Source organism: Micromys minutus (genome assembly GCF_963924665.1).
Source record: "Micromys minutus genome assembly, chromosome: 11".
NCBI classification, from domain to species: domain Eukaryota; kingdom Metazoa; phylum Chordata; class Mammalia; order Rodentia; family Muridae; genus Micromys; species Micromys minutus.
In genome coordinates, this window is record NC_137980.1 from 16,176,407 (window position 1) to 16,187,797 (window position 11,391).

Consider the following 11,391-nt stretch of genomic DNA (forward strand, 5'->3'; position numbering starts at 1 on the left):
AAGAGGAGGGGTCAAGCAGCCCCTTTTATAGTGTCAGGTCACTGGGGCGGAGCATACCTGGCTATTGCCAGGTAATTGAGGGGTGGGGTTTACAGAATCCCAACACTTAGAGTCTGGTGGCTTCTCTAAAGGCTGGTTGCCTTGGGAGTCCCAGTCTGTCACTGAGGGTCTGGAGGGTTCCTTGGGAGCCTTGGGAGCTGGACTCAGGAGTGTTGGCGGCAGCGGCAGCGGTGGCATGCAAATAGGGTAGATGAACTTGCCAGCAAGATGTGAAGGCAAGCAGGCAAGGAGCAAGAGCTGGTTCTCTGCAGACCTGCCACCAGAAGCTGCTGCCACCTTTGGGTGGGTCTTCACCCTGCTGTTGAACTGGGGAAGACAGTCCCTCAGAGGCACACGCAGCAGCTCATCTGTCTGTTAATGGATCTAGAACCACTCAGTGACAACTGACATGACCATCACAGCCTCTGGGCTTTAACTGTTGGGTTGACAAAGTTTACTGTTCTGGGAAGGAATGAATTGCTGCATGTGAAGGCATTCACATCTACACCTTGTACGTGGCACATGTTTGTAAGGGTTGATGGTGACAGCAAGTGAGGCCTAGTCACACGGGATAGCTGGGCCTGAGTACTGCATTTAATATTGAACCAGAGTTTTAATCACATAGGTAGTTGTATAAACTGTCATACATACTTTAACAAAGAAAAGAATGTTTTGTTGAAAATCTTAAAATACAGATTAGCGAGCTGACTCAGAGGGTCCTTGCTGTGCTAAGTGAGCACGGGGGTTTAGAAGCCCAAACCACGTACGGCTGTGTGCCTTAGCACACCTGTGGTCCCAGCACTCTTCCAGCAGCTCAGAGAGGACACTGGAGAATCCGTGGCCGCTTGTGTGTCAGCCAGCCTGGTGAACAGAGTGCACATAAAGAAGAGGTCCTGACCTCTGTACCCCGCCCCGCCCCGCCCCCAACTCGACTGATTTATAGGTAAATTCAGGGACACCTAGGGGTTGTATTAACAGTGCTGCAGCAGGGAAACCAAGGACTTCTGTCGACAACACCCACTCCCATCTCTGCTTTCTTTCTTTGTGTGTTGTGGGTTGAGTTGAAAGTTCCTTTAAAGATTTTCTTTCTTGGTGCTGTCACTTGAAAACTGTCATGTTACTTTATTTTTATCTTTTTTTCTTCAAGTAACTTGACAGAGACCTTGTCTTGAAAATGAAACATTTCATTGTTAATTTAAGAACCTTATGAATACTTTCTTCCTAATTCCCGGGATATGATAAGACTGAAAGGAGAGAAGGGATCTGAAAAGTGGTGAGGTGAAGCAAAGCATGGCCAGTGTACTGTCCAGCATTGCTGAGCAGAGAACTTGTTAGAAGCTGAAACATGCAGTTTTCTTCCCTGTTCAGCAGTGGAGACAACACTAAAACTAGAGCCAGTAAAGCAGAGTGCCCATAGGCTAATGGGACACTCAAGGTGCAGACTGGGCCACACAGGAACACTTGTGAGGGTTTGTCTCATAACCCTGTGGAAAAGAAAGGGGGCCGGAGACTAAAGCGTCCTGCAGGCGGGCTGAGTGACGGGGACCAGCATCTTCAGGATGGTTATCAAGTCAGATAGTTGGATTTTTATTTTGAGCAGATTTTCAGGATCCAGGTTTCTGTTCGTAGCTGTAGCGGGCTGTAGCACACAGCTCTGTGGCCGTGGGTAATTAGGAGGGAATTACTTAACTGGGCCCTAATTTGCTAAGAGTGGAGAATAAACAAATGAGTTAAGTGTTCTTTAAAAACCTCTGACCCAGCTAGAAATCTCTCTTTACATTATTGTTAGTGTGGAAAACGTCTCTTACCATTTTCTTTTGGTGAGGTTCTGGGTGATAAAGGTTAGTGAGAAACATCTGAAAAAAACATTTCTGGAGGTATTCATACCTTGCATTGAGAAGGTTTGCCTTGTACTTGAGGCTCAGGCTGATCACTGTTGAGACTTGAGAGTGACATCACTAAATCAGGTGCTAAATAGAATTGTCATACGTTCATTAATCAAAGTAATTTAATTAGATTTACTAACAAAATAGAATGCTGCTGTTAATAGTATGAATTAAGTTTTCATGCACACTTACTTATTTGGTCCTTTTCTTCCAGTTAACCCAGTGTCCACCCCAGTTGCCCTTCCTACGCCAGCCCTTTCTCCAAGCTTGATAGCTGATCTCGAAGGTCTAAACTTGTCAACTTCTTCATCGGTCATCAACGTAAGTGATCTCCATGTAACACCTTTGACCATATGATACCTATGATCATTCTAATGAAAAACCAAACAATTGATAGGAATTTCCAGTCTGCAATGTGTTTCTTCTAACAAAAGTTAGATTCAGACAGACCTTTTAATTTTGTAATGATTTTTAATTTTAGCCAACCTTTATCTTCTAGTTACATCTAATTATCATGTGTATGTTTTCTTCGCTGTCTTATGTCTGTAACATATTAGGCTTCTTTGCCACGTTGCAGTAGTGTATAGACAATCGTGTGTCTCTTGCCAGTGAGGATATGAAGTGTGATGTATACACAGACTCACATAAGAAGTCATCACATACATACATATATACATACATGTGCAAACACACACTCACTACATTGTTAGATAATTTTATTGTGGGAACATAGAGTGCATCACACATACACATACATACACACACACACACAGAGGGAGAGGGAAAAGGAGAGGGAGGGAGATACATACACAGTGCATTGTTATATAATTTCACTCTGGGCACATAGATTGTGCCTACACAAAGTAAGTTTTCTGCACAACGGAGGCAGATAATAAAAGTTAATTATTGTGTATATTAACCCATAATTCTCTGTTCTCACCACATGGCTACTAAAAGTTTACTATTATTCTCATTTTAAAAGTCCAGGATTGAATTTCTCTTTATGTTATTTTCAGATTTATTTATATATATTGGTATCCTTTTTTAAAAATCATCATTATTTGGGGATATGACTTTAACAAAGTGAGAATTCTGCCTATCACAAAACAGCATCAAAACTGCCAACCTGTCAGTGTCTGAAACTGCAGTCATTTTCTGTATATTAGCATGTTGTGCGCACCCACCTTTTGCTTTGCAAAAAACAGGCAGGAGTACAAAATGAGTCAAACTCATTAGAGATTCCTCTTAGGAGGGAGTTAGTGCTTCTTTCTATGGGACACATGGGAGCTCTGGGTGCGGCTCACGTTCTGTTTTTGATGGGTGCTCTTGTGTGGGTGTGTTCCATTTAGAGGGACAATCATCAAACAGCTATGCACTTAAAACATGCTTTTCTGTGTATATTACATTCTAGTAAACCAGGTTTTAAGTAGACAGATGATAAACATGGATTATAAATTCAAGAGATGGTAATGGATGGGTAGAAATGTGCAGTAGGCATATTAATAAATAAATGTATTTTTAAAGGGCCATTTTGCTTGGCATTAGCAAAATCCAGTGTCTGCTGCTGCTGAGGATGCAGTGAACTGGGCATTTCGTTACCAGCTTGTCCATGGCACCACTAAGTTTACTCTTTTAGATATCATGGCTGCCCATAACAGAATCATCAAAATGCTTACATGATTTCACTCAGCAAACCTATTTCTGGGAAAATAATAAGAAATGCAGAGGTTCATATGCATGTTTGTAAACCTCCTTATCTAATGACAGGATAATTAATGGTTATATAAAATATGTCAAAAGTTACTTAAGAAAAATTCTATAATCTATAAAATATGTTCAAGTGTGAAGGGACAGAACAGATCTAGAAACTTAACATATATAGATCTTGTTTTTGCAGAATTATACAATGGCATTTGTAAAATATGAAAAATAAAAGACTATAAAAACTTGATTTTTCTGAATTATAGGATTATGGATTTTTGTTTTGTGTATTTTTGTTTTAATTTAATCAAACTGTAATCACATATATTGTCCAGAAAAGTACTTTTAAAGCAAATTCGGAGAGGACATTTATGAATGACTAGGGTGTTTCCAACATTTCCAATCCATCTCACATCTGTCTGTCTGTCTGTTTGTCTGACGGTAACTAAGGCTGTCATTTGTTCTTGGTTCTCCAGTGAGGATAGTAGGGCAGATGCCATTGTTCATTTTTAACTCTAGTACATGTACAGTACATGTACATGTAAACCTAAAAATCAGTTTGGGAGCAGTAAAATCAGTTGCAGTGGGATGATTTAAAATAGACTTGTTAAAATAAATAAAAGAAACTTTTCTTTAGTATATGTGTGGCTTTGTTATTCATAGCTGATTTTGAAAATTTGTTCCAGTGGATTGTTTTCTTGTATCTAATGGGTTTTATTTCTTGTAATTAACCAAAATATATGCACAGAAACCCAAAGAACAATTTTTCACACTAAAGATTTCTAGAGAAAAATTTCATGCAGACCTGGGCATGCTGGTTAGATGGGAAGCTGAGGCAGAAAGATGGCAAAATGAAGGCCAGTCTGGACCATACGGTGAGGAGGAGGGAAAGGAGGGAGGAGCCTCCTGTTACAGCCTTCTGAATTCTGCATTTCAAATGGGGGAGGGTAGTAAAGCCACATAGGCATCCTTGTGAGCCTGGGGCTGTGTGCAGTCTGACGAGAGGAGAGAAAGCACAGCGCTTGTTCAGCCGTGTACAACCAGCTTGGGCCTGGCTGGTAGACCGCTCCTGAGGAAAACACATAGTGATTCAGTGACAAACGCTCTCATCTAATGGGTGTGCTCACTTGATTACTGCTGAAGAATCAAGTTTGCATCAAGTTCTGGCAGCACAGATGGAGTAGCTTTCTGTCTGTTTGGCTTCTTGTAGGAATGAAGGAAATGAAAAAGAGATTGTTTTGTCTGTAAGAAAAGTGTGATGAAAATTTAATAATTCTAGAATTGTGGAATGAAGCTCCAGTCTCTGTGATTTAGATGGCTTTGTACATCTGGGTCACATCATTTTATTATAAAGGCAACAGTGAAGTTATCCCTCTGGGATAGGAAGATGGCTCAGTCAATGAAGGGTTTGCCCGGCAAGTGTAAAGACCTCGGTTGGCATCTCCACATCTCACATAAAGCCAGGCACAGCAGCGCAAGCCCAGCCAGCACCAGAGAGGCAGAGACAGGAGGTCCCGTGGAGAAGACACTCAGACCTGCCTCATACATACACACACACACACACACACACACACACACACACACACACACACACACACACACACACAGACAGTTTCTTTAAGAAGCCATTTTAGAGAATTTCTAGTTTTTGTTATCAGTTATGTCACTATGACCGTGACTCATGTCTCTTCTCAAACTTCTAATGTTCATTAATTTAGTACCTGGTGTTAAGACTGTGCCTATGAAGACGCCTTTCCTGGGTTGTAAAGTTCCCAGGCCGTCCACCGCATGCAGCACCCGTAATGGGTGTGCAGCCCCTGTGTTTCTTTAGCACCTTGACCATAAGCTCATGAGGAAGACTGGCTGGTGTGAGGAGTGCAGAGTCTGGGCCCAGGGGCCTGGTTCCCGCCCTCTCTCTGGGCTGCTTGTCCTCACAACTTAGATGTATGAACTTGGGATTTGAACCTTGCAACATGGATAGCTATGGTGATTTTGTGAACAGTAAGTGAAATAACAACCTTAAGCTTAAACCCTGACCCCTCAGCCTGCTGCGCCTTGAAATGACCAGGGCGTCCTTACTCTAAATGCATCCACTGCTGCACTAAGCTGAACCTCTGTCCCCAGTTGGCTTAAACCCTTGTAAGTCATTCCATCTGATTATTAAAGTCACACATGAGACTTAAGTCAGGTTTGTCTAGACGACTGGAAGGGAGGAATGACATCCTTAGCAGAGAAGCACATTGTGTCTGAAGCTTGAGAAGCTCAGGTCTCAGGACTGCAGATAGAACTTCTGGTGTGAGCAGGTTGCTGTAAACAGGCCTGGAGCCAGAGAAGTGTGCTGGTGATACATCGTCCTGGAAATTGTAGTAACGATTCCTTGCTTGGTACTTGCTAGTCTTGCCTTATCCTGGCACAGAAAAAGCAGCAGTGTGTGTGGTGTGTTGGGGTGACAGAAGCTGAGGGGTGTTTCAGGTGCCAGGTGCCACAGGCCACCTGGCACCTGACACAGCAGCGCTGTGCAGTTGAGAAGCTCTGACTATGTGACCATAAATAAAAACAGGCATGGCCCACAAGGATCTCTGTCTCCTCATGGAATTAATTAGGCTAGTGAAGTGAGGCTTATTAAGGAGGTTGATCAGTATAGAGTAAGCATATAGTGCATTGCAGGAGGGCATTTCCAAGAGTCGCCCTTGACAGACTCAATGGAGCTAATGTGTTAAAATGGTATTTTCGCAATTGGCCAACATCAGGGTAAAATGGGCATTGTCCTGTAGTGTCCCAAACTGGCTCAAGATCTCTGCTGCCAAGTGTATTGAGGGTTTCTCTCAAAGTTCCCTCCCATTTGGTAATTCAGTAAAACTCAAAGACCTTGGGAAAGTACTATACGCAGGGTTAAGGTTTTATTTCACATCATGTGGATTCAGCACCCTGGGTGGCACTGCTGAGCAGAGAAGTTCACTGAGCTTCTGTGTTGCAGAGCTCATACCAAGGCTTCATCTGGTGGGCATGCGTGAATTGTAGCTGTGCTTCCTCTACAGCCCTCCCTGCTCCCTACAAGTCAGGTTGTTGAGAAGTGCACCACAGCGCAAAGGTGTCAGGTTCCCCATCCTTAACTGCCTCTTTTTTCTTTTTAAATTGGATATATTTTATTTACATTTCAAATGTAATCCAGGATCTCCAGGAGGGGCAGTCTCTGGAGGGCCTTTGCTTTAGTCTCTGCTTCAAACTTTGTCTCCATATTTCCTCCTGTGGATATGTTTGTTCCCCCTTCTAAGAAGGACTGAAGCATCTGCACTTTGGTCTTCCTTTTCTTGATCTTCATATGGTCTATACATTGTACCTTGTGTAATCTGAGCTTTGGGACTAATATCAGTTTATCAGTGAATGCATACCACGTGTGTATTTTTGTGATTGAGTTACCTCATTCAGGATGATATTTTCTAGTTCAATCCATTTGCCTAAGAATTTTGTGAAGTCATTGTTTTTAATGGCTGAGCAGTACTTCAATGTGTAAAGGTACCATAATTTCAGTATCCATTCCTCCACTGAAGGACATCTGGGTTTTTTCCAGCTGCTAGCTATTGTAAGTAAGGCTGCTATGAACATGGTTGAGCATGTGTTATTGTTAGATGTTGGAATATCTTTTGGGTGTATGCCCAGGAGTGGTATAACTGGGTCCTCAGGTAGCACCATGTCCAATTTTCTGAGAAACTGCCAGACTGATTTCCAGAGTAGTTGTACCAGCTTGCAACCCCACCAACAATGGAGGAGTGTTCCTCTTTCTTCACATCCTCACCAGCATCTGCTGTCACCTGAATTTTTTTATCTTAGCCATTCTGACTGGCATGAGGTGGAACTTTAGGGTTGTTCTGATTTGAATTTCCCTAATGTCTAACTTCTTGAGTTCTTTGTATATATTGGATATTAAGAGCTTCTAACGTTAGTTCTGGACATGAATTGTGGCAAGAAATGTAGAAATTTAGCTACCAAATAGGCTTCTGGCCTTTTGCTATAGGAAGATATAGCAGTCTCCATGGTGAAGGGAGAAGTCTTGACCGTGTTCTATAATAAACACTTAACTCAGAAACAGAGAAGAGCCCCCATCAGACTTGCCTTAGTACAAAGGCCACTCATTTGATTTAAAATTCACATCAAGGAAAGAGCAAGCCATGAGTAAGAAAGGGGAAGATTGGACTCACAACCCCTGAAGTCTGTTGAGTCAGCCTTTGGAGTTATCAGATGATGGTGAGGTCACGATTCAAGCTGCTTTAGGGTTTCAGTTTCCAGAGTCTCGGTTTGATCTTACAGATTCTTATTTTCCTTCACCCCTTACCTCCACTTCAGGCTCCTCACCTCCTTCCTCTGTCGCCCAAATGTCTATGAGCATGTGTCCCACCCTTTAATACCACCGGTAGTAGAGAGGCCAAAGGGTGCTCTGTAAGAGCAGACGGCTGTGTGACCGTATTTAGTAAGCTTGGTGTTCATGAAGATGGTCACTTGTCTGTGACAAGTTTGCTTGTTGATACAATAGAAGCAATCTCGGTAGTACATTCAGACTTTGATTTAAAAGTGAAGGTGTATTTCAGCCCCAAGCTGAGAGACAGGTCCAGCTAAGATCAAATTCCTTTGAGTTTAGAAGAGAAATTGCAAGTCAAATTTTAAAATAATTTTGTCATTTTAAATTTGAGGAAACCCTTTATTTGTTCTGATGAAAATGTCAGTAGTCATGGAACTGTGGTAAAAATAATGAAAAATCACTGGTCTGGGTCTGCTTAAATTGAAAACATTTTTTAATTAAAGTTTGACAGTATTTTGTGCTTCCATTGCCTAGCCATGTCCAGTCTGGCTCTTTTATTCCATTCTCTTCTGGGTGGGAACTGCTCTAATTTTGAAATTAAACTTGAGGTTTAATGCCATACTATGGCCTGTATCTTTTCCCTGTTCTGCTTACAGGCCTGTTGTTGCCAGAGCCTGTTCTGTTTCTGTTCTAGATTGTAAAGGGGGATGCTTTTTAAAGAGGAAACAATTAGAACTGATTTTGAGTTGCAGCTATTTTTGTGAAGTTTTTAATTAGTTTAAACACATATAACAATTTAAGTCTTTTATCTAAAAAATTACATTGCTATGGGTGAAGGTCAGAGGACAACTTGTGGGAGTTGGTTACTTACAAGTAAGCTGTTTGGGTCATCAGGCCTAGCTGCACATGCCTTTGCTCCCTGGGCATGTTAATACACACACACACACACACACACACACACACACACACACACACTCACATATACAGACAGACAGACAGACAGAAGGACACCAGGTTAAGACTTAAGTGTGACAGTAGAGCTCTCCCAGTGAGAATCCACTGAGATGCTAATCGCAGTTCCTAGTGAACACAGCATAAAGGCACACACTTCTGCAAGGATCAGGTGGAGGACTTGCAGTAAGGACAGCCATGGGCCTTTCTCCTGCCTTCTGTGCGCCATTCTCGTTGCTTGGCTATAGGTCATCTCTGCTGGAGCTGAGACGGGTCACTGCTCAGCCACTGCTGCTTTCCTAAGATTATGATTTTGTCTTTACCATAACTACATGCACAATTGTAGGAAATGGGAGGTACTTTAAAATATGATTTCTTCTTAGGAGATTTTCCTTTCTGGTAGAAAAGGAAATTTATTCTCTATTTTTAAAACCAACAACACTTTGTGTGGCTGTCAGCTGTAACCCTTCAGGTCTTGCTGCTTCTGTTGAATTTTTCCATTTGCGGTAAAGAAGTCTTATTCTCCTAGCTTTTAATATTACAGGTCAATCTGCATTGCCCAGTCACATATTAAATAGTTGTGACTCAGTTAGATTAACTTCTATTACCACTGTTCTCTTTAAAAGCATGCTGAATTTGTTTCCTAACACATGAACAACATGGTAAGAAAAATAAATAAATAAATCTTATTTAATAGTGTTAAATCTTTGAACGTGAAAGCCTGAAAAATATTATTATGGTATTCATAAAGACTTTGTTTCCTTTCTAAGGAAGATAAAATGAATTCAGCTATAGGTGCATTCCCAACTAACACTACAAAATTAATTTATTACCAGAGACAAGAGAGCATGAAGTAAAAATAGATAAGTACGGTATATGACCCTAATATCGAAGAAAAGTAAAAACCACTTATCTTGGAATAAATCAGACATACTGTTATTCAAACCATTCAGGAATGTAATTACATACATCTTTTATAAGCCTATCAATCAGGGTTATTTCTCTGAGTTTGCAGCTGTGTTACATTACTGGATTTATAAATACCTCCCCTGAATGTTAAGGTACACTAAAGTCCTGCCTCACGTCATGCTCTGGCTCAGAGAAACAAGCACTAGACAGCGGTGGAGACAGTGGAGACTGGGCTGAACCTCAGAGACGAAGAGAGCCGTGGGCAGCGCATCCTTCTGTGGGGCTTGTGTGGAATGCCCGAGGGAATTCAAGTGGCTGAAGGGGAAATGAAGGAAGTGGATTTTACATTTAGGTAGGAAACATAGTATTTTAGGGTTTCTTTAGACTTTTTGTAAGACATACAAACCAACTTTGTTGATAAAATTGTGTCAAAATTTGTTTTTAGTAACTCAGATGTAAAATAAAGTATTGGATTAGACAGATGACAACACATATGGCGTGTGTCTTCTCCCTCCCTGACGCACATAAGCCTACACACATAACATTTGGAACTTAGTGAGGGGTATCTCATTGTTTATTACTAGCCTGTCTAGTCTGTGTTCATTTGACATTTGATAAAATTATGATCTGATGCAGTATTTTATAAATTTAAACCCATAATCGATGTTAAAATAAATTCAGAACCTCGTCTGTGGAGTTATGGAGCCAGAATAATTGTCTCTCAGATCCTTTCCAGCTCTCAATATTTGGAAATCTTTAGACATTAAGTAAAGATATTTCAAATGACATCACCAAACGTCATATAAAGGAAGGTTGTCTGAGTCCCTAGAAGATGGGACGAAGGCTTTGCCATGGCCTCTTCACTCCTGGTGCTTAACCCAAAAGGTAGTCATCAGACATGTTTCAAGCCGGTGAACTTACTCCTGCCACCCTCCTGCTTCCTAGGACCCATTCCCACTGATGTCCCTTTGCAGAGTTCTTGTGTCACTGTCACAGTGTCACTAAGTAAGCGATTCCCTCCAGGACATGTCTAGAAAGGAGAACTCTGGGGCTGCAAGGGCGGCTCAGCAAAAGCACCCCCCACCATTCCTGTAAGTCTAGGTTAGTCCCCAGAACTCACACGGTGGAAGGCAGAGCCAACTCCCTCAAGTTGTCTTTAGACCTACATGCATGTGTCATGGCATGTTCATGTGCATACACAGACAGTCATGCAGAATAAATAAGTGGCACAATTTTTAAGAAAACAGTGTGCATTGACACTCCTTTTGTTACTTAACGTGCACAGTTTCGGACTGTAAAGTGGAGAGTGAGTCACACTGCTGGAACTCATCTGGCTGACTGCATCTGTGTACCCATGTCCTATAGCCTTCACATGCACTCGTAATGTGGTTAAAAGTTCATCCTGAGGACCTGAGAATCTAAAGATTTTGAGTCTATGTTCCTGTCAACAGAGAGCTCCTGCAAATTGAGCACATCTTTCTAAGGTAACATTTACCTCCTCACATCTTCAGCAGCTATCAGACATGACATAGGACATATTCATTGACCCTAAAATTTTTCATCAGAGTCCTGAACTGAAAAGGGGCAGCCCCAGCCAGACAAGAGGCT

The 11,391-nt window shown here is 41.7% G+C and overlaps 1 protein-coding gene across 2 annotated transcripts in view; it reads left to right on the top strand.

Annotated features, from left to right (window-relative positions):
- The window catches only part of AP3B1 (adaptor related protein complex 3 subunit beta 1), a 191,070-nt gene that overhangs the window by 126,658 nt on the left and 53,021 nt on the right, over window positions 1–11,391 (top strand). For both annotated transcript variants that reach the window (XM_080925494.1, XM_080925493.1), the window contains exon 22: window positions 2,140–2,246. In XM_080925494.1, the coding sequence (XP_080781620.1) occupies window positions 2,140–2,246 (107 nt within the window). The remainder of the gene's footprint in view (window positions 1–2,139; window positions 2,247–11,391) is intronic.